Genomic DNA, 24,158 nt, shown 5'->3' with positions numbered 1-24,158 from the left:
TCAGATTGCAAATAATTGTTTTATGCAAAATCATAAATCTTATTTCCATGCCTAACAGACTATTGTTATAATCTTGAATAATCCCTCAGAGGATCCCTGCTCAAGCTCCATTTAGTGGTTTTGGTTTTGCACACTGGTTCATCCTACGTACTATCACAGCACATATCATGCCTGCAATTTCAAGCCTTATTAAAATAATCATTTTTATCCAGGACAGAGGGCTGTTACTTACCACTGGAAATACATGATTAGCTCATCCTAACTACATTGCTTATTCCTTACCAGTAGAAGTTAGACACCTGTCAACATTTCAATATTACCTCTAACATTTGGAGACTCCCTGTAATTACAGAGAATTTTGTTGGTTGTTTATTTTTAAGAAATAATAGGTGGAAATGTTTTGTCTTGACTTTTCTATGTGGGATATGAAGTCCATAAAGGAAGGAGGAAACATACACCATAAAAAGGAGATATATTTCACATTCTAATTTATCCAGCAATAATGTTTGGGTTTTTTTGTAAGACATAAATATGGGTAAGGACCTCATATGAATGAGTTTAATTCAGTGGAATTACAGTGGGTCTCAGATCTTTGAAAGAGGAGCTGCAAAAATAATTTTGCCCCTGTAGTAATAAACAAACATATGCCAGTCTCAATGCACACAGCAACACTACTCCAAAACAGACTACAACTGGATTCAGGAAAAACACATAAGAAAAAAGGGATAAGAAAAAGGGGTTCCAGTAGAAGACTATGCAGAAGATCTGCAGTGGTGAGCACTATTTTCTCAAGGTGAGGGTTAAGCTAACAAAAGCCATAGAGAGGGATGTGGCAGTCCAGTGAGACCTTGGTGTATGCTGAGTTAAACAGGGCTTTCTGATAAGGCTACATTTGATGTTTTATTTTGTCTTACTTCTATTTTACCTTTTTCTATTTTTCTCTTTCAGTATTATGCCTGGCTCTGCATTTTTCACTGAGAGGTATTAGTGCTAGGAAAGTATTGCTTTGTAATATGGGTTTGTTTCCCATTTGCTATAATTTGTCTGTCCGTTTGGATTCTGCACAAGTGTGACTCCTCTGACTTCCTGAAAAGCTGCCAGAGGAAGCTTATGATGGCAAGATAAGATGAGAGATGCTGTGTTGTCAGTGACAGCCATTTAATACTCAGTTGCAGAAGGGTAAAGCATCCCATAGAAGTATGAGCCACCTGCATAGAGCACACGACCTGTGCAAGCCTCACACCCTTCAGGAGAGGTAATAACAGGCCAAACAGGGAACCCTAAATGGTTGAAATAACACTGTGTGCCCCTACTCACTCTGCTGAGTCCACTCAAAGAGCCTTTGCAAGATGGCAAAAACACTTCATCAAATGCAAAGGAGCGATAGCAAATATACACAGCAAATAGCAAATACTTTCCAGCATATACAGAGATGAAATATGGAAGCACTAGGCCAGATGAATCTAATCTGTGGTTGCTTCACTGTCATAAAACAGCCATAGATCAAGAAGACGAGGTTGTAGCGAAATCTTGCATAGAAAAGTTTGAGTATTTTAGCCATTGGCTTTAGCCCTGCATCTTTCTATCAGCAGTATTTCCTCCATACAGCAAGATACACAGCCTGCCTTCCATTTTTTAAATCAAGGGCAGATGGTGGCAGGAGAAGATAAAGTTTGTAAAGATAGTAATAACAAAGCAACATGCAAAGCTAAGAGAAAGAGTGAATAGGGAAATTGCTACTAGTGGGATGAAAGTGTTTCTCGCAAACTAGAGAACAGGAAGCAAAGCAGAGCTCTCCCTGGAGCTCTTTAAGCCTGGAGGAGTGCTAATGGAAGAGTCAGAAAGCAGAGGTGGAAACAATGCAGACAGTACAATGGACTTTCAGGGAAGAGGAAGCAGTTAATGGCAACATCAATTTCAAATGTGAAGAAAACCCAACAAAACCAAAAAACCTAAACAAAGCAAAACCAAACCACACCATTGATGGTTTTGAGAACCATACGAGGTCCAAAAAGGAAGAGTATAATTTGGTAGCACATGACCTGGCTGGTCCATGAACTACTTGAGAAGAAAAATGTGGATGTGGATAGAGTGGTGGAAAGAAAGGGAATGAGAAAGCAAGCAGTGAAAACGATTCACACAGGAAAGAACAGGAAGGAATGGAATGACACAGGAGAGTTGTTCAGCCATTTTCTGTCTAGACAAAGGGACAGCAATAACTTGTAGCAAGACATGACACCTCCCTGGGATGCAATTTCTGTGACTGCATACCTTCACAACTGCAATTTCAGTCGTGAATTCTTTTCAAGTGGGAAAATGGCATGGAAGGGAGGCTCTTTACTGCTCCAGGCTTCCTGTGTACCTCAGGAAAAAAAGCACTGTACTGAAATCAGAGAAATAACATTCAAAGTACATAACAAACATGACTATGACCTACCACTGAGATGCCTGCCTACCTCACCACCCACATGGAAAATGTACGTGCCATTTGAAATGAAATTCCCCTGATAATTGCAGCTTCTCTTCCAACAGACAAAGAATATATCTGTTTGTTCATTAAAAGACTTTTCAAAAAAGTCTCAACAAAGAATTTGTTTTAAATATTGGCACAGTGGGGTATTTGGACCAAAAATATTCTCTCCCCATGAAAAATGAACTATCCCAGCATGGCACAATGACAGAAATGACAGAACAGCAAAGTGTCATGTCAAGGAGATGGAAGGTTTCAAAAAGAAAAACATAAAGGTGCCTCCAGGTTTATCCAAGTCTATTTTTTTCCTTGAGAATTGTAATTACTCAAGAGTACAAGATTTCTTCTTGATTGTCTGCAGGGGGTTTTAAGGGTTTTCTTCCTTAGCCTTCTTGACAGCACCTCCCGCTGACATCAGAGCGACAGTCATTACACCTTTCCAGTAAAGTCAATGAAAAACTTACCAAATGTATTTCTACATTGTATAGCTCACCTGGACTTTTAACAGAGAAATCTGCAGCCAGCAGAAAGCTCAAGGCCTTCACAATGATTATGCAATCTCCTGTTCCTTCAAAATAACTGTTTATCTTCAGAGAAGTATTTAATAGAAAAGGAAAGCATGTAGTTTAGTCTTTCAGCAGACTAAAAGTCAAACAGTAGAGAGCTTGTGGCCAGATGTTGATCTTTCTTGCATTCAGGGTATTCTGGAATTGAGGAATGTTTGTTGCCCATCACTCTGGTGTAAGAAAATTGGGCCCCATTCTTGGGATGAGAGAAAAGCTCACTGAACAAGCTGTCCAAAAAGCCATGGAAGCCAAAGCAATGATTTTCAACACCTTTGTTGGAGTTTAGCTCAGAGACTTTCAAGACCTTTCTGACATGCAGGGGATCCCTTGTTCAACACTTACTGAGAATGTCTCATGATGCCCTCTCACCTTAAATCTCTTGATATCAGAAAGACAAAACTTCTCCTCTTTATAAATGTCTTTCTCACCTCTGCTTTGCAGTTTATGCTTCATGATTTGACATCCCAGATACAGATTATGGAGTGCAATAAGGATGATTTCTCTAAGAAAAATAGGGATAGATAGTGAGGTACCACTTTTTGATTTCAAATGTTGGTGCCCCTATAGAATGAGATCTATAGAGAGATGGATGTATAGAACACTATCCTCCTAACAGGATTATTCCCAGTAAATAGCCTATCACCTACATTTTAGGAAGAGCTTATGAAAGAAAAAAAAAAAAAAAGGAAGAAAAAGAAAAAGAACTGTGAAGATTAGCACAGAATTTTAAAGATCTATTTACTCCTTGTCCTCTTCATTTTGCTCCATGACCCCTTCATTTGATGTTATCTTCCCTTGTATCAGCGTGAGACAAGGTAACACAAAGATCCCCAGAGCTAAACACTCCTGATTTCTCCAGGTAGATTAAAATTATATAAAAACTTTAGAATTTGGCTACTGCATTTCATTTTAGCACCATATGACATCCAGCTGATGTAAGTCAGCATTAAAATTAGGTGGAGCTCCATACAACTCCATTAGGGGATGCTTAACCCAGAAAGTTTAAGCAGCAGTTTTCAAAATAGCAGTTCCCAAGGGCAATAGGGTATATTCAGCAGATTTGGGAATTAAATAATTTTCAGAAAAAAACCAAAACTGAGGTACCAGAAGCATAAACTAGAGTCATGGGATATCACCTAACAAGCTCAAAATCACAGATTTAACCTTGACCTTTCATTTCAATCATTGTTGAGGTGATAAAAAAGAGAAAGATTTCACCTAGGTATAGACAGGTTTTGGATCTTTTGTTAAGCATCCCTTTTTCTCCTGAAGCCAACCAACAATTTAATTATTAAGAAACACATTTTCTAATTCAGAACCAAAATGATTGTTACATGGTCCATTCTTTAATTTCAAAATACTCAAAATCTTAAAAGATGGGTTGTAGTTTTGCAAAAATCCCTAACATGAATTGGTATCAGTTTTTGTGAGATACCTCAATAATACGATCATCTCAAGTGAAGCAGTGTCAGCAGACAACTGTATCCACTTAACAAAATGGATGTATCAGTAATGTTAATCCACAGAATGCCTCTCCAGTAACATGGGTTTGTGGTAAATGAATTAACCCTCCATCCTCCTAAGCTCTTTGTGATTCTTATTTCCTTTTTCAGTATTGTGACTTTGCTCACTGATGTGCTGGCAGAGTGCTAATTGTTTTTATAATCCTTGACCTATGGTAATACTGTGCTTCTACAACCTTCATAGTGGGATCAGAACTACAGCACGTATAGACAGAGATGGGGAAGAAGGTAGCTGTTTCTCAAAGGCTCATGGTCCAAATGGACAAAAAAGTAGATTAAAAAAGAATGAAAGTGGAGGATAATGATTATAGCTGGTTGTAGTCACTGGTCAGCCTTTTTCGAGGAGAAGCTGGTGGACAGAAGAGATCACGTTCATCTCTGATACAGCTTCACTAGATTTTATACTGGGGAGTAATTTCACTCATATCACACATCCATATATCTATGTCTGACAGCCTATCAAAGCTTTATTAATCAGTGTTTCATGCAAACAGTTAAAAGCATTGAAGCTGGAATTATGTGATCATTGTCATTAAGCGAACAATATATTGCATCTTGTTTATCCATCTGTTATAATTGCACTATGGGAATTAAGTTGCTTGTAATAAATTCAATTACATAAGTGGTACTAACACACGTAGATGTCAATATATACTGCTCATTTCCACATTCGATTCTTCCTATTAAACAATGCTAAAGGTTTTTATAGAGCACAGCTGGGTGCCTGTGACCTTCCTGTCACTGTTGAGATTCTCTGCTGCGTGGATCTGCCTGCAACAAACATCTTAACCCCTAAGGTGGAGAAACAAAGTCAAGTAAAGTGTTTCTGCTGTATTTTGCTGTCTATTCAGATAGGATTAGATTGTTTGCTGTTGCCTCAGCTGGCTATTGTTTTCTTGAATTGTTACATTTATGAAACTGATTTTCACACTGAAGAAGATATAATATAGGACAATGAATCCAATTAAGAAGGCAAAGACGACCTGCGCTAGACTTCTAGCTCTGCCACACTCTTTCTGTGGCTTAATCCTGCCCTTTGTCCCTGGATACATCTCTGCAACCCTTGAAAATGATTCTGAATCCAGTCTCAAGCTCAAACTTAGCTCATGTTCAAACTGTGTGGATGGCAGGTTAAAGTTTGGGGTTTAGGTGAAGTCCAGGGCACTGTTTGCTGCACTTCACTGCTTGGTCTTTAGCCCTGCATGCAGCCAAGAAGGCTCCCAAGCAGGCTCAGTGAAATCTGGGTTACTCTTGCACCTTTTCTGCCTGAACCTCAACTGATTCAACACACAAATAGGAAGTGGACAGGAAGTTTGGCCTTCTGGGATTCCCTCTCCTTAATGGGAACATGGGAAAATGGGGACTTGTTTACTCTAGTTTAAATCCTGAGTGTAAAAATTCTCAACGGTGAGTTTGATTTTCTTTTTACCCTGGAACTCACAACACCATCCAATGTAACCATCTTTGTAACAAGCAAAAACCAGCCCCCAAGAGTTAGTGAAAAAAAAATGCATCAGGTAGGACTCTCAGTTTTGGATTGGTTTTGACCGTGGTTGCTCAAATCACTAATGATTTTTTTATAACTAAAGCAAAATACATCACTTGCTAGAGAACCCTTGAATATCCACCCTTGTAGTTAGTTACAACATGTTAATATTCTCATGTTGTCAGCAGATCTTTAGCGAGTAGGAGGGATTCATTAACTCCAGTGTAATCTGCAATCCAGACTGGCAGAAAGCAGAGGCCTCCTGTACCTCAAGCTGGCTGCAGTCAGAAGTGAGATGAGCATGTCTGACTCAGTCCTACACATTACTGTATAATCATCTCTCTCTCACAGAGTTAAAATCACTTTGCTTTGAAAAGACAGTGGTAGGTCTACGTGGAATTGTTTCATTCTGATGCAAATGCATTCACTTCCTAGAGGAAATAAACATTTTTAGTCAGTAGGTAGGAAATAAATGGATCTCCTAGTGAGGGGTGAATTTACCTTGTTTGATTTCCTGTTTTGCACAGATTTCTATGTGTCTGAATATGCTTATGCACAAATGTATATATGTGTATCTATGCATGTGTGTTTACAGATATACACATACATACACAACATAAATAAATAGGAATTTTCATAGTTTAGGCCAGATTAACTGTCAGCCCAGCCCTGGGCAAGTACTTTATCCAGAAGCAGCTCAGTGATACTGTGACTAAAGAACCTCTATTAATCTCATTTTCTGTTCCATGTCCTTTCAATGTCTGCACCAAAGAAATTACAGCATCAGCCTTTACAAAGGCAGGTTTCTGCAAAAACATGGGCCCAAGATCCTGAATATCCTGTGTCTATGCTGAGAAATGAGCAATACAGGAGTGCTCAGGAGCTGCTCATTCCCACAGGATTGAACCTAGAAATCCTGATGGCTCTGAGAGAAGGTGTATTCATTTCTTCCTCTTTTTCAAGGGAGTCTAAATTACCATCTTGCCTTTCATTATTCTCAGTTGACTCCTTCTGTATGATAATTGCAGCAAGGTTAAAAATGACCTAATGATTGCATTAGCTTCCACACAACTTTCCTCTTTTTGCTCCTCTCTGACCTCTCTCTCCACAATGAGAGATTAGTGAAGGACAGGCAGAAAAGTAAAGAGAATATCTGAATATAGGTTGTCATACTCAGCCCAGCTGTTGCTAATAATAATTTTCTGAGTGCAAGCACTGGATGAGCCATTTGTCACGAATGATTTATTTGATGAAATTAGCTCTCTTTTTCACTCCTTGCAAACTTCCTCAGTAAAATCATGGAGACATTCAAAGTTGTTTGTTATGTATATAGGCCCAGATGATTGTTTCTCTCCTAGAGCATGAGACTATGGATTAGTGGTAGATTGAGGTGCAAATGTTCAATAGAGGCTAATGATTTTGGATGCCTCTCCTTTTAGCTGTCTTTTTTGAACGGGCAGATCATGGCGCTGATATTCAGCTCATAAAGGTACAAGTCATTCTGGGAAAAAAAGCCCCTTAAGGGATACCTTGGTTGTTCATGCAAAATCACTAATTGCTTCTGAAAATCTATCCCAATATCTATTCATGATATGTCATTAGTCACATCAGTGATATGGCAGATACTATAAATCCATGACTGAATGACTGAATCTCTGCAAAATGGAAACTTGATGGCCACCAATGAGTGACAAGTAAAGCTGTCTTCTCTATATATGGAAAAAGGCATTCATATAGAAAACATTTCTCCCTTCCAACTCTGAGGTCTGAACTGGGATGTCTGTCAAAGAAGCTTTTGCTAAATGCCTCCCCAGCTTCTGTAATCTCTCTTTGTCTTGTTTGCCTTGAAGTTTTGAAGTATTGTCATGCAGATGCTGGGCTCAGCTGGAAGACTCATAGACCTTATTTCACTCTGTTCCCATTAGTTAGCCAGCTGTACTCCAAGGATTACATCCATTCTGTGACATATAACTGTCCAGGGACCTTTTAGGGGTTTCTTCATTCTAATTCGTGTGGCTTCAAAATAACGGGAAAAAATTGCATTACTTAGTTTGTGTATGAGTTCTCTCTTCAGGGCTGATTGTGGTTGGTGAGATCACAGGAATGGGGATTGGTTAGGCCAACATCTCACAAAGTCCATCCTTCATTGGACACTGGTAAAAAGCTGGTTTTGGAACAATAAATGCACCAGGATTATGCTGCATTTCAGTAAAAAGACTGTACTGCTCAGGGACAACTGTGACTGGCCCAGCTGGAGCTGACCACTGGGTTTGGTAGGGAACCAGCACTGACAGCAGACCATGGCTATGTCCTCTGTGACTCTTTCCTGCACTGCAACACACAATGTCACTCGAATCACCCCAGGGAGGAGTGTGTCCCAAATAAGACCTATTACAGTCCTTAGGTAATTTGTAGCTGTAGCCATTTGTACTATTATTTACTCAGGTTATTGATCTTTTAAGACCGGTAGCTGTATCTGGCCATGATTGACACGAGTGTCTTCATAGGCAGACAAGATAATGTAATGAAAGCAATAATACCAGCAGACAGTGGTAAAATAATGTGGGGGAGGAAGTGGTGATTTTAGTTCTTTGTCTTCCAATAATCGCTGCACAGCTTGACATCTGATTTCTTTTACCTAATCTCAGCATGCATCTCAAAAATGCTACTGGCCATCAGATTATCCCAGCAGATCATTAAATTTTTCTATCCTCTGGACTTAGGTATGCTGTGGAACTATCCAAGGATAATGAGCAGCCTGCTGTTGCTCTTACCTGGCTGGGGTCGGTGTGTTTTATGAAAGCTTCCTACATATTCTCTTTAATGAATGAGTCCTTTCTATTTATAGAGGAATACTCCAAGGGAAAAAGAAATAAATTACCTTTAAGGCTTTTCTATGTGACCTTTAGGTTTTTTGATGGGAAACATATTCTTTAGACAAATTCTTAGTTATCAACAGGAAACTGCAATATGTGGTCTCAAAGCCATGTACAATTAAGTTTGCATGTATGTAATGCTATTCTCCTTCCATGAATGCTGTACAGTCGGGGTCAGAGATAAAGCTTCCAGCTGCAATTACCCAAACAGCTGGATTGTTTGTATTCATGGGCTAAACTGCTATTGCTTCTAGTGGCAAACTCAATATGGGTTATAGCAGTACTAATGCTGTTTACTGACTCTGGGAAAGAAAACAAGTTTATCTGATCACAGACAAACTTACCTCCTCAGATAAACATTTAAATAAAAAAGCTTTGTCCTTCAAAATGCAAAACTGCATCCCCTTACTTCCTGGGTGGCAGTCATCCTTTCCTGCTCTTCCTTATGTGTTCACGTCCTTCCTTAGCACTCCTATTCATATTCTCTCATCTAATTCCCACAAATGGTTCCTTCAACTCAAATAAAAATGCTCCAGACTGGTAGAATTGACTTGAGGACACTGGGGCTAAAAAATCAAAATGCTCAATTTCAGCAGTGTGTGGTTTGCATTGCAAAGCCAGTAAGGCTGTGATAGGACCAGCTACAGGTGTGATGCTGTTAGTCTTCCTCTTCCCATCATGCAGGTCATGCACTGCCTGTGTCCTGGGCAGCATTGACAGGGCCACTCAGCTGCCATCGGGGTGCAGAGCGTAATGACCTGAATGCCCATGCCAGGCTTTCTCACCCAGAACTAACACAGCCATTCCAGTACAGCCCCAGATGACCTAATGATGATCAGCATTGCCTCTGGAATTGTGATCACTGTGACTGAAGGTTCTGAACAGGTGCCAGACGTTAGGATATTTCTGCTCCTGGCACTTGGACAAGAAGAGGTATTGGTGTGTTCCCCTTGTTTAACAGACAGGGAGTGAACACTGAGTGACTCGCACGAGGGTATAAATGAAATTTATCAAAGAAAAGGCAGACATGGAAAGGAAAGATCTCAGGGTCTTCATTGTTAAGGTCAGTTTTGCTTTCCCTGAGGAGGAGAAAACATGCCATAGTGAATGCAAGAGTTAGAAAGGAGTTAGAAAGCTGGTGAGTTAGAAAGGACTAATAACTATAGGTGCAATAAAGCCTCCACTCATAGCCAAGGCTTTGAAACACCTTCAGTGGCAACCATCGTCATGATTTTGAATAAAGTCCAGATACACTAAAACCAAATAAACAATGGAGTTTTCCCAAAATCCAGGGTACTCAGATCTGTAATTGATGATGAGCCACAGTTTTCGTCTGAACAGCTTTAATAGTAATTAATAAATTTACTCTAATAAAAATCTTGCTGGCAAAAAGCCCTTAAACATGACATTATTTACATAATTTCCTGCAACAAACAGCTGCGTAGCCCTCCACTCTGGTCATAACTTCTCAGTTGTAGTGCTCCTGCACCCAAACATTCACAAATCTTAAGGCACCTGCCTGGCATTTATGATACAAAGGAGATTATGGAAGAGGGGTGTCTCATAGGGGTGATTTGAAAACAAATACTGTAACTGGGGTCTGGATTCTGCAGTCAGATCCATATTGGTGACCACTGGGGTGCATTGCAGGATGGGGCTCATATTTACTGATAGCTTTTAATTAGTCTGCATAATTCATTTCCACATCTGTTTTCCTATAAACAAGCCACTAATTAGTTCAGTGAGTCAGTTAAAAGTGTACCAATGTGCCAGAGAGAGTTTAAAGAGACACTGAAAATATTTGAAACAGTCAATTTAATTTTAATTATTTCTTAAAAGGAAAGCATGAAACTCCCCTCCCCATTTCTAATTTCCTTCTTTTGAACTCCTCTGCTAATTTCAGAATGCATAGCTGCAAGGTTGTGAGTGTGTCAAAGACTTGTGTCTCCAGAGAAAATCCACTCTGGTTTAAGATTTCTTATATATTCTACTGCTTAACTTTACTCAAGTGGTAGCTCTGAAAGCACTGCTAGCACTTCTAAAGCTTGATCATTCACCTGAAAAAGTCAAGTTAATAACATAATTTTCTCAGTACTTCAGCCTCCTGGCCTAATGCAGCAAAGCAATACAGTTCGTATTTCCTGGGCCAGAGTCTTGTATAAGATTGGTATGGAGAAGATGAGATGTTTCTCACTAGGATCAGAAAACATGAATAGGAGACCCTCTCTCTCCCCATCCACTGAGGGAAATGAGCAGAGCTCACTACCTTCAAAAGTGGGCCTGCTCAGACACAGTGATATCTGTGCCCTTGCACAAACCTCTCCTGGGTGATCAGTTTAATAACTCCACCAGGACCTGTGTAAGGGAAGCAGACACCTCATGTTAGTCTGACTGCCACCTTTAATTTCTAAAATCTCATTCTGCTCAGACACAAGTATAGAGCAAGTGGGTCAGGACTTTGGATGAGCAAAGATGAAACCTTGGTGTGTTCAGATGTATTAGAAGTAAAAAATTAAACACTTGTAGAGCTCATTAGGCTTTTAAGTTCCTCCTAAGTCTTAGTTTTGTCTGACTAAATCCTTTATTGACTCTGACTGAAAGCCTTGGTGCTAGACAGCTATCCTTGCTGTTTAACCTTGTGTCACTTGTGTCACTTGTAACAACAGAAAGTGAAATAATTAGGTCAATTTTTAAATGTGGACTTTTGCTTTCCAAGATGACTACTCCTTTAAAGATGTCCCCCTGACACCTCTCTGGTATTGTTAGTGCCTAATAGCTAAGTACGATGTCTTTCCTCCACCCGCCTTACTTTTTAAAATGAGGCTTACAGCATGCAGGCAATTTAAACTTCTGCTCTCTGTTGGCAAGTCAGGACGGTTTTGGTGAACAGTTTGTTTTTCCTGATTGTTCCTTGCCACTGTGAGGGATTATGGCTGAGCACCAGTGGCTTTCGAGCACCAGCGGCTTCCCCTTCCCACCCCCAAAGACTTGATCCAAACACACTCTCCTTGCAGATTACAGCGGAATCGCTAATGCAATTTTGGCCTGACTTTGATGCAGCGCTCTATTGATGTGGGGTGACGCCGCAGCAAAGCAGCAAGGTTAGACCACAGCAGTGATTAAGCCGGAGTCCCTGGGCTCAGGTGTGCTTTCCCACACCCGGGCGGCTGCCGGGCGGTGCGGGACCGGCTCCGGCTCCGAGCGCTGCGGCCGCCGGCGTGCACCCCGCCAGGGGAGGGCAGGATGCTTGTTCAGCTCTCTAGTGTTGTGTACGCCCCTAGGGAAGGTAATCCCGGCCCGTTCGGCTGCTGAGCAGTCGGGTAATCAATCAGTCAATCAGCCAGGAAATCTGATTTTGGCAAGCATCGCTCTCGGCAGGCGGCAGCGGGGCTCAGACCATGGGTGCGGGTCCGCTACCCCGGGGACCGCCTTCCTCTTCAGGCCGGGGGCGCTAACGAGAATTCCCCGTGCCTCTTCTGGAACCCCGGAGCCACCTCTGATCGCCTTCCGGGAGGGCTAGGTAGGGAGGCTCTGGACCAGCACTGGCAGAGGGGCCGGTAGAGCATCAGTGCCGTCCGAGGCTCATCCCCACTCCCTGGACGTGCGGCTGAGCCTCGGCAGCGGGGCTGGGGCTCCGCGGGCTGTGTCGGCTCTGTATATGCCAGGATATCATGTATATTTTACGTACGTGTATATAACATACGTATTCATAAGCAAACAAACATCTGAGCCGGGGATCTTTAAAATGTTCCAGCCACAGTGGTACCCAAAGGAGAGGAAAACGATGGGCGAATTTTTTTTTTTCCTCCAGGCATCTGATTTACTCCGTGACTCTGATGCTTATCAACAACGCGTGAAGATTGCAGTAAGGATCCTCCCTGGAAGGCGAGGAGGAGCAACTTCCAGGGGGCTGGGAGGAGGTGGAGTGCAGCGCGGCTCTCGCCTATAAGGAGGTGCCCAGCGAGCGGCTGGTGCTTCCCACCCAGCCGCCGCTCGCAAGGTGAATCGCCGCGGCGGCAGTCGGGGCAGCGGGCTCGGCTCGGGCACTGCTGCCGGCGCCCGGAGCGGCTCCTCCAAGGGCTGCGAAGAGTCCCCCGGCCGGCCGCGGCTTCCCTTCCCCCGGAGTGCTTGGATGCTGTATGGAGTAAATGAGCGGAGGCACAGCGAGCGTACAGAGGCTGAGAGGCGCTCGGAGACCGGGACCAGGGGAGACAGACGAGCGGCTGGCTTCCCCCTCCGGGGCTGAAGATGGATTCCCGAGCCCTCGGGGGCTTCACTCTGCTGCTCTTCAGTTTATGGCATCTGGGATTAACTGCAACAAATTGTGAGTAGCGGGAGTGCAAGGAGTTGCCTGGTGTTGGGGCGGGGGCGGGTGGCAGAGATGGGGAAAAACTCCCGGAAAAAAGGGGTTATTGCGCCATGACCTCTAAGAAACTTACCTCGGCTCCGCTTTGCTAATGGAGCAGAGAAATGCAAAGTTGGGACCAGGTGGAGGGGCTGCTCTGCGCCGTCCTGCCGGTGTGGACGTGGGAGCGAACGGGAGCCGCTGGAACCTGCGAGGAGCCGCTCGGGGTTTTCCGCACGGTTTGTTGTCCTTCCGCTGGCCGCATCTTTTTGCGGTCAGAGTGGCCTCTGTCGCCCTGCCTCGGCTGCGGGCCACCGGCCGGGACGGGCCGGGGTAGCACCTCTGCCCGGCGGAGAGGGTCGGTCCTTCCCGCAGGGGCCGGGGGATGCCGCGATTTTGCGGGCGCAGCCTGGCTCCAGCCTGGCGGAGCAGCACCAGTGGCACTGAGCGTCTCCTCCTGCTCCGGCGGTACCGTCGGTTCCCTGGGCGCTTCCCGCGGGCGCGTCTGAGTCCCGGGGCGTGGTGCTCACCTTCCCTGCTACCCCAGCACATCCCGGCTGGGAAATCGCCGTTCGCTCTTTATTCCCCGGGAGATCCGCTCCTAAGTTAGCCTCGTGTTGCTGCTGGCCCTGCGGGGTCGCTCCTCGCAGGCAGGAGCATCCCCGGCCGCCGGGCTTTGCGGTCCTCCGGCGGGCGGGCACCGGTGGCGGCTCTCCGGGCGCGCTCGGGTGACCCCGGTGCAGCCGGGCAGCGGCGGTGCTGGCGGGTCCTGGAGCCCGGAGCAGGCGGTGATGCTCGGTGGCCTGCCCCCCGGGGCTGGAGGATGTGAGGGCTGCCGGCGGGGTTGGGAGCGGCTCCCGGCGCGGCCTCCCCAGCGGCCCGTCGGGCGGAGCGGCGCGGCGCGGGGCGGGCGGGGGCGCGGCGGCCGCGAGAGGGCGCTGTTGGCCCGCCGGCGGCGCTGCCCCGTCCGGCCGTGCGAGCCCCGCGGGCAGCGCTGTCCGGCTGTCCGGCCGTCCGGCCATCCCCTCCCAAGGGCGCTGCCCGGCCCCCGGCTCTCTGCTCTTTCTTCTCTTTTCCTGGATATGTGCTTCCCCCGTCTATCTTTTATAATTTCCAGTCAATTAAATCACGGTTAATATGTTTTAATAACGCTCGCGAATACTAAATGGCAGGCGATTTAAGGCTGAGGCTTGCCATTACGGATGCGGCCGTAAAGTTAATTCCTAACACTTAAAAAGAAACTCCGCGTTAATGAGTTTTACTATTTCACGGGTGACAGTTTAATTTCACAGTGCCAATAAACATTTCCATTGAATACGCGCTGCTTCCTAAATATTTAGGAGTCAATCTTAAAGCATGATGATCAATGGTTTTATTATACTGTACAGATTTTACTTATTCATTGAGCAATGAATTAGCATGGAATCAGCTGTAAGTGCTTTCCCAGGAGCTGAGTGAAGGAGCCTGTGAATCTGTAATAGCTGCAAGTTCCCTAGAAACCTCGTTAGGTTGGCATGTGAAGATCTCTGTGTGCTCGCACAGACCTCAATAATTGCACCCAGTATGAAAATTCATCACCTTCTTAAATAAATCATCTCCTTATGTTGGAGCTCAGGGAGGCTGCGCTCTCTGGCTCAGTTTTCGGCCAAGAAAGCTTATATGTGGGCTAAAATATTGAAGCAATATCCTGAAATATATTCAAGTAGCTGTATGAAAGTGCTGTTGGTTTAAAGAGTTACTGAGCTTCCAGGTACCCAGTAAGCTTTCCAAAAGAAATAACTGAATTCCATATATGATAAGCTTTGGTGCAGACTACTGTCAGAAGCTTGTATTTGAAAGCCTAAATGCAAATGGGGAAGGACTGGTTCTGCACCTTCCTCGGTTTGAATACTTTGGCCAAAGGAGTTGCATTGAGATGCCAATACTGCTATGTTCACAATGACTTCAACAGGTTTCTTTCTGACAGGTTTTGTGAACAATAGCAAAACTGGGGACAGTATTTACAGTTGAAAAGGACTATGCTTTGGGGGAGGAAGAATGCAGCACATTTAATTTTCTTCCTCCTATCTAATATGTCTTTAATTTGGGTTTTTTTTCCTTGCTTCTAAGTTATAGTCCTCTTAAAAATTATTCTTTTCTCACTTATTTAGCTTCTGTAAAATAAAAGTCCTGAGTAAGTATAAATCTTCCCTGCCACTGAGATATTTGATTCTAATTTCCTCTTTGGTAATAGTTTTTAATTAAAGAAAGACTTGGTGAAGAAACTGCTTTGAAACACAGCTACAGGCTAGGGGTCAGTAGACATCAGTAGAAAGATCAGAATTGCCAAATGGTAATAAAACATTAGAAATTCCTCCCACTTTGCATTTTGCAATATTTTATTAAATTAGGTAAATAGAGTAGCAATAGGATTTCTCCCCAGGATACTAATTGCTAGAAAATGAATAAAAAGCCATGTACGTAACACTGGAAGTGTGTTTCATATGATATCTGGGAGAACTGAAACTTCAACATTTATCAGAGAGACAAGGAGACACAAAGCCTTGCCTGCTATATAACAAATTAGTTGCCCTTTAGCAGCATATTCTGTGATCTGAAAACATTAGTAGCTTTGGTGTGCCTAGACTTGTTGCTGAGCCCTTTTTTTTCTCCTCTGTCTCTTTTCCATTTTAAAGTTGGAATGAGGGAGCAGTAGTGAAAAAATGAAAGGAGGCATGAATTCGTGTTTTTCTTAAGCACTTTGCTGTATCAGTTCAGGGCCAGTCTGCAGCTGCAGAAAAGAGTTGCAGGAGACATTAGTGATCTTCTACCTGGTTTAGTGTTGTATATCTTAAAAATGTCACTTATTACTATTTTTCACCTTATGCCTCCTTCGCCCTTACTTAAAGTTTTCTTGACTGACTTTTCACGCATGGCCAGAAAGGTGCAGCAGATTAAAACACCTCCTGGACAAGTGGCACCTTCTAACTCCCACTGAAAAGTTATTCTCAAATTATTACATGTTGTTGTTCCAGAACACAGCTGCCTTGGCCACCCACAGCATTGCTAGCATTTATTATCCCACTTCACCAGCACTCATTGGCTGATCAGGAGACTTCCAAACCTTTCACTTCAACCCAGTAATAAGTGTCAGCCAAAGCTGCAGAAATTAAATGTGTAGTAGAATGAGATTTTCTACTGAAGTTCTTGCAGAAATATGTGGTCAATGTACAGTCCATTACTCTGCAGTAGATTACCATGTGGCCTTACAGGACACATCTATCTTTAATAATTCTTTTCACTTAAAAATAGGCAGTGTGTCTGGGTTTTTTTAATTGATTTTGAAAAAAGATATTGAAGAAAACATAGGAAAAGGAAAGGACAAGGAAATTTTTTATATATATTTTATTTATTTTTGGCAACCAGAGTTTTCACTCTGATGTTAGCCTTCCTTCCTCTGCAGTGATGGTAATTGTACAGGAGTCAGAGAAATGTAAGTGAAAACTTACAGGAGAAAATCTGACTGGATATTCAAGGCCATCAAGATCAGGAAGGTGTGTTTGGGATTTGTGTGACAGCACAAGTGAGACCTGTTGAGTCAACTATGGCAAGGGCAAAAGGTCTGTTAAACAGTGACCCTTCTATCCATGTGGTCAGAAATGCTAAGTTTTGAAAAGCTCTGCTGAAATGGGTAGAATATTGATTGTTGGTTTGTGGCTCATGGGTTTGCAGGCTGAGTAAAGAGCATCAGACACATTCTCTGGCTTTTCCTCTGGCTCCAGTACTGAAGTATTTTCAACAGGAGTATAATATTCAGACATGCTTTCCTCCTCTTAGTTTCATACAAGGTGGGGAAACACAAATCTTACCTTTTTCATGCCTTCAGATGTATCAATGGAGAATCGGTACAAAACAAGGAGATTTCCTGAGAGAAAAGCTGTGAATGGCCCACAGCTAATCAGGAGCTCTCTTGCATGTCTGTCACTATCTAGCTTTTAGTCAGTTTGATTGAAGTAGCAATGGTCTTTGGATTCTGCATCCACCAGGCAGATGGCATTGCCAGCCACAGGAATCCATCCAGGGTCATTTTCTCAGTGTCAAATACATTATCTTCTTGGATGTTTTTCTTATTTTTTTTTCCTTGGCTCTTAATGTCATGTAAATGCAGCAGGTTTTTCCTTATAAATTGACAGCAAGAACAAATTGTTTTCAAATCTGCTTGGTACATTTGTGCAAAGTATAGACTTCAAATGGAAAATATGGTGACTCTGGGTAGAACAACATACTTGTGAAACTCTCCCCCAGCACACTGCATGTACAGGCTTCTGCCAGCACTCCAGTCAGTGTAGGACTGGGGAAGGTTTTTTAATCCCTGATAAGGTTTTTTAATTCTTTTACCAATGGGAAACTGAAGGTGTGTGTATAAAAAAGAGAGAAATGTACAATCAATGTGAGAATCTAAGTATCTAAAATAAGGCATTAGGGGTCAATTGAGTTGATCCCATATGGCATGGTTGTGTCCCATTCTCTGTTGTTAATTCATATTCAAATTTGCTATATGTAGTAGTTTCTAAATCCATAGACTACTCTTAATTTCCTCTTCCCCTCCTTCTTTCTCTGCTGCTATTTGAAGCAAGTGGAGTTTGGATGGCTGACTACTATGAATAAGAATCTGAAGGCAGTGAGTGTGTGAGGTAGCATTTATTTATTTTTAGCCCCCCAAATGGGTTTTCTATATATGTGACAGGTTTCAGCTCTATTGGCAAACTTGAACTACAGTCTTACCTACCGCCTCCTCTGAAAGAGACACGAGAATGGGAGAAACAGAGGACTGAAGGTGAATCTCCCAATTCACACCTGCCAGGCTCTCTTGTCTATAGATCTCCTTCCCCATAGCCTGCCAGCCTCCAGAATCCTACTGAGTTCCAGGGCTGTCTATATAGGGCACCAGGTAACCTGCTGTGCTTTTTTTTCTTTTTCTTCCTTCCTTTTAATAAAGAATTTTGCTGTTTTTCCACCCTCAGAATTAGGTGAATGATATTCTGGTCTTGTAACATCCATTTTTCCAGTCTGCCGTGGCCTGACTGATACAAGCATCCTCTCTGTAGGATGTGTGGTTCTTGATGAACTCTTCTGGGTCTATGCAAAGAGAAAAGAACTGGTAGATCTGTATGAACAACTTCCTTCTGCTGTTAGTAAAGTCTTTAAGAGAAATGAACTGTTTTCTTTTTGCTTTTAACTAAGCTCTCTCTACTCAAACCAAGAGAAAGGGGAAGAGAATAATATAATGATGATATAATAAAGGTATAAAATTGCAGGCAATTCTTGGAGGCTTTGAAGGCATCACTTGATAAGGCAGGAGGCATCAACAGACATTGTCATGTCTCTAGAGTTAAACAAGATTTTTTAATTTTCTTTTTGTACACAGTGCAGGTCTAGTACAACTGATAAATAATTTCCTTGTATTAATGTTGTCAGAGTTTTGTTGTTTTTTTTTAGTTGCCCCTTGTAGGTTCTCTTGGGTTAGTAATGCCATTTGTTCACTAGATGAGTGCAACTGATGATTTAAATGATGAAAACAATTCAGTATAGAATTTAGTGGGGGAAAAGAAAGAGATACCAAAACATGGTTTTATTTATTTTCTAATTATCTGCTCTGTTGAGCAGTTAAAAAAAAAATTGGTAGTTCATAGTGTGGTGATCTATCTGCCCTTTTACACAGATATACACAGAAAATATTTAAGATTTTAGCTGGTATTTTCTCAAAAAATAAAGTAACTTAGTAAAAGAAAGAGCATGAATCAATTTGTAAATGTCATGAAGGATCTTGCTTGATCTGTATTCCAGGAGAGGAATCCCATTTTCTGGCTGTGTTTTTCCTTTGCATGACACTGGCTCTTTCTCTACATTCTTGGATAACTTGGTCCATCTCCTACAGAACTCTGTGCTCTGAGATTATCCAAACAGATTTAGAATAAACCAGTGGGAGTCTGTATGAACCTACCTATCTACAGTACTAGGTGTACTGAAGAGAGAGTACTGGTCCATTCACTTATGTTGTATTTTGTAACCTGTGAATTAAAAGCCTGCAGTGTTGATTTTTTTTTTTTTAAATGTACAGTTGTAGTATTTACGCTAAAAATAAGGTACAGAGCTCAAAGTGCTAATGGCAGGTTTTATTCTATCCAATGTTTCTCCACCATAATAAAAACCTCACCAGTCTCCAACCTTGCAGTCCCTGCTGCAACCCCAGAGATCTCAACCTGTGCAGTCCTTGAATAACCCAATTATCGCAAGTGTGCTGCAGCCAGGACAACAGGATGTGATGAGTTCATGGATATCTGCAATAAAAAATTTCTTTCTTCTATGGCAGAAGTTGTCTGTGGAAATAATTTTGGAAGAGAGATGCTTGTTCTGTTTTTTTTCGGACACTGTATATGTATTTGGAGACTTTTTTCCTGGTTGCCAAGAAGACTTTAGTGTTAGAAATGTAAAAAAATTATTCACTTCACAAAAGCAGAGCTAGGCCCTTGGTCCTTTCTATATTAGTGGAAGCCCACCATTTGTCCTCAATTTGCACATGCCGAATCAGGGAGGAGTCAGGCTTGGAATCAGATCCCTGTGTGCTGCAGGTAGGAGGAATCTTCTCATGAACTAGAAGATTTTTCCCTCAGTTTCCCTCAGATTGAAACAGGCTTTGGATAGGAGCAGCTCTGTTTTGTCATGAGTGGAGATTACCTAAATAACTAAATTTAAAGTAGCATCCAGCATCACTGTGATTCATGATCTGGAGGTTATTTCAGCTCCAGGATTGTGCTGGTGTGCTTGTATTGGGACAGGGAATCCCAAAGCCTGACCGCAGAGACTCTTATCAATGAGTTGGATGTAGGTGCTGGAGGTTTGCTGGGAAGAGTCTCTGTGGCTCCCTCCTGTCATAGTCAACATTGGACACCAAGTGATAAACATGTCAAATGTCTTCAGTGTTTCCATGCTGGACAATACAACTCTGAATTTGAGGTTGAGGGGGTATTTTTAATGAGCATCACTGTTACATGAATTCTTAAGAGCAGTAACAAGAAAAAGCTAACTTTGTAATTGCTCTGTGAATACCATTCAAGACTATAAAAGGCTTTTAGTAGCTGGTGTTAATGTACTCTTTTCCAAACTGTTAATTGCCTGGGATCTGTGATATCTTTATGACATAAAGAGCATTGAGGTGCAGTGGGACACACGGCATTCCCTTCAGCTTGGTACTTGGAAATGCTCAAAAGATATTCAGCCACAAGCACAGCAGTAGAAGCTGCAAAGAATAACTGGTGTTGTTCTGAGGAATGCTTCCCTTTTGACATTGGTAATTAGGGTTCAGCACAGAGCCCCTGCTTATGAAACAGAATGGTGTTCAATGCTAACCACTGTGGCACTGCAGCAGTTGGACTGGGAAGGAAACAAATGTGTTTTCCTTCTCTCTTTTATTGTGTGTATTGAGAAAGATTGAGTGTTGACCCTTAGGAATTCTGGGGCATAAATTTTTCTTTTAAAACTATTCAGTGCGCTGTGTTGCCAATATAGTAGTAAATAATAATAATAATTTTCAAATGGGTAGAATCCTCTCTTTGTTCCCAGCTGGGCAATAAGGAGTTGATAAATGCTGTACTGCCTGGATAAGAATTGGCCTGTTCCATTTACTGCTCTAAATGGTGAAGCATTGTTCCTCGATGACAATGGTTCTTCACTGATGACAGCTCGTCAGCACTTCAGGAACAGAGACAAATGCCTTGTGATCTATGTCACCAGTGACACATCTGTAGTCATTCCCATAATAGTTCAGTGATGTCTTTATGTTTGGGCATCAATTGCCCCCACTTAGGATGTAGATACTGAGCCATTGCTCTCTGTCCTTCTCTTAGGTCATAAAAGCAACCTGCTGAGCATTAATACATAATTTTCTTCCTTCCCTTCATGGAGATTTGTCACTCTAGCAGGAGGGGAAATGACGTGTTTTAACTGGAGAATATGTGTTGTGTCTGTAAAATTACACATAAGGAAAGGAGCAGGAGATGGGGTATGGGTTGTGTAGGCAAAGAGAGGAGGCCACAAAAAAAGATCTTCCAGTTTCCTATTGCTAGTGGCAGCTTCCTAATGCACCCAGTGAAGAGGTCTGAATTAATGGTCCAAACGAGTCATCAGTGAACTGTTAGTGGGAACACGTTCATTTGTAGTAATCAGGATTGATTTATGAATAGGAGAAAAGGGACCAAATAAGCTATGAAAATGCATGTTGTAGGGTTTTTTTTCTCCTGATGAATAATTCATCCTCTTCTAGTATCCATGAAAACAAAAACACTGTGCATATAAAAACCCATTAAAAAAGTTAATCCCACAAATGGCTGAACATGGAGAAAATCAGCTTTTGTTTTAAAAGGTAGATTTTCTCAAATCTTCTCTCATTTGATTTGCCAGTGGGGAATAATTTAAGTCAAACAAGTTAGCAGCATTACTTGCTATATAAAGGTCTAAATATTTAATAGATTTTGATAAACGCCTGCCCCACAGGATAAAAGACCTAAGGAACACTCATTTTGCACAGTGCAGAGGATAAGCTAAACCCAATAGACATGGCAAGCACAATGGAGAGGATATGGTCCTCCAAACCTGACCTTGGGAGAGCTTGTAGTGCACCTACATAATCCTTTAAATAATCTGAAATCTAACTAATCCTGCAGAAATGACCTCTATGAAAATGATAGAGGCTTTTAGTGACTGTAAAGTCTCATGGTCTCTCCATGCCTGTGAGAATGCCTACAGTGAGCCTCTCTGAGGCAGAGCACGTGCTCTGGAACCTGCAGGATGCTCTGTATTCAGATAATCCTTGCTGGCATCTGCCTATCTCTTCCTGCATGGACATGTCAGTGGGAAGGGGAGCATCAATGCCCCTGCAGAGACTGGTGCTCCAGAGGAGCTCAGGGGTTCTGTGTAAAGCTTCATAGGCAGTCTCTGAACAAACAGCATATGAACTTTGTTTTATTGGGTTCACTTACCCCTAGGCTGCCCAAACCTTGGTGCACCTCCTATGTCAGCACTAAACAGAGCATCAGAAAGAAGGGAGAAACCTTACACAGGAGGAACAGTGCCACTGGATTGCTTCCTGACTGCCCCCAAAAGTTCAGAGGGACTGGCTTGTGTTGTGTTATTATTTTTTAATTTTGGTAGAAAAATAGTTTGCATTTTAATTTTAGAGGAAGAACCTCCTTCAGCAAGCCTGAGGATGATTAAACAGCTATGGCATTTTTCACAGAGACTGTTTGTTTGGAAAAGAAAATGAAAATTTGATGAATTTCAATCAGATGTAGCTTGCAGCATTCAAATATTTATGGATTATCAAATTCCCTTTTCCCAGCTCTGCTTCTTAAGTACAGAGCTCATCTTATATGTAATATTAATTCTCATTATTCTTAGACAGTTATTCACTGAATTCTTGTGCAGAGTCTGTTCATCTAGGACCTGGTCTAAATTTCATGAAAATGAAAGGAATGAGTTGTACTTGAATTTCAGATCATCTTTTCCTCAGAAGCCTGTTCATCCAGCATGCAAATCCTTGTTATTGTTCTCTGGCAAAGTTTGTTTTCCTTAAAATATGTCTGTCAATGTATGCAATACAAGTTGTGTTTGTACCTGTCAGCAGTGGGAAGAGCTATCCTTTTTCCTGATGGTTGCTGTTCTTTTTGAGCACATCATTTGAGAGTGAGTTGACTTGCTCTACTGTCATATTCTGTGCCACCCTTTTACCCAACTTATTGACAATACTAGTTAAAGTTGCATATCCTTTTGCACACTTCTTTGCATTTTTTATCAACAGTTGTTCTGTTTTCTGAATCCTCCTGTTCTGTTCAGTTGAATATACTCTGCTGTAATACATAGGATTCCGCTGTGATAACAGCATTTACAAGCATTACAGAAAACATTTGAAGTGTTCTGAAAAGCTGATAGTCCAAGGGTATGTCTGCCAGGCAAGTATGAGCTCATGTTGCTGGTGCTCCTGGGTCTGCAGACAAAAATTTGTTCTTGCCTAGAAAACATACAGCTAGCTTTTTGTTAGTAGCATTAGGTAGATGTGCTTGCTAAATTACTAACATTAGACATTTTAACTATAAATAAGATTTTTTTTTTTGCAAATTATAAACTATTTTCAATTTGAAAGGTACATTTGGTAGCTGATCATGTTTCCTGGAGCCTCCTCCAGAGACTGCACATAAGTTAAAGCAGTCTCTTTACTGCTTCATCAGGCGTTGGGATTTCAAACTCCTTAACACATCTACATTCACAACTGAGTGTTTGCAAAAGCCTAAGTTCTTTTTCAGACAAGCAGTGGAGTTACATCTGTGCTTTCCTCAGGAGCTGTGGTTGGCTTTGTCAGACAAGGTCAACCAGTATGAAGGAAGTTGCATCCTTTCTTGAGACCTCAGCAGAAAAGATAAAGACTGGTTTGCTAAACACAACTCATTTTCCACTTAAGCTTGTGGAAGGAGGTGGTGTCAACTGCCATGACTCATCTCATTTCACAGCACGTACATATTATTTCACTTGCTTTGATGGGCTTGATCCAAACATCACCAGTTCTGCCATTGGGTCCAGGCATCAGTGGCTTCTGTGAATTAAATAAGGAAGTCCTGATTTGAAAACCTTTCTCTGGTAGCAAGCAGACAATGAGTCACAGCTATAAGAGAACAGATTTTCCTCCTACCCTCTCCATCTTGCACCCATCCTAACCTTAGTAGCATCTGATTTATAGAGCCTGGGCTCTTTTTCAATTTCATCTAATTAGCACAGGCACTGAGGTCAGTATTCTAACACCTGACAGACTTTACCAGGGTACACCACAATTACAAGTGCAATTATCTGTTTTTCTGCTGCAC

At 42.2% G+C, this 24,158-nt stretch overlaps 1 protein-coding gene across 1 annotated transcript in view; it reads left to right on the top strand.

The window, feature by feature from the left end:
• Positions 1 to 12,752: 12,752 nt before the first annotated feature.
• The window catches only part of CNTNAP5 (contactin associated protein family member 5), a 277,200-nt gene continuing 265,794 nt past the window's right edge, over positions 12,753 to 24,158 (top strand). The window contains exon 1 of the mRNA XM_085066882.1: positions 12,753 to 13,245. Within this exon, the coding sequence (XP_084923008.1) occupies positions 13,170 to 13,245 (76 nt within the window). The 5' untranslated portion in view covers positions 12,753 to 13,169. The remainder of the gene's footprint in view (positions 13,246 to 24,158) is intronic.

This window comes from Lichenostomus cassidix, chromosome 7 (genome assembly GCF_008360975.1).
Source record: "Lichenostomus cassidix isolate B80296 chromosome 7, HeHo_3.0, whole genome shotgun sequence".
Lineage (NCBI taxonomy): Eukaryota > Metazoa > Chordata > Aves > Passeriformes > Meliphagidae > Lichenostomus > Lichenostomus cassidix.
This window is presented reverse-complemented; position numbering and strand designations above follow the sequence as displayed.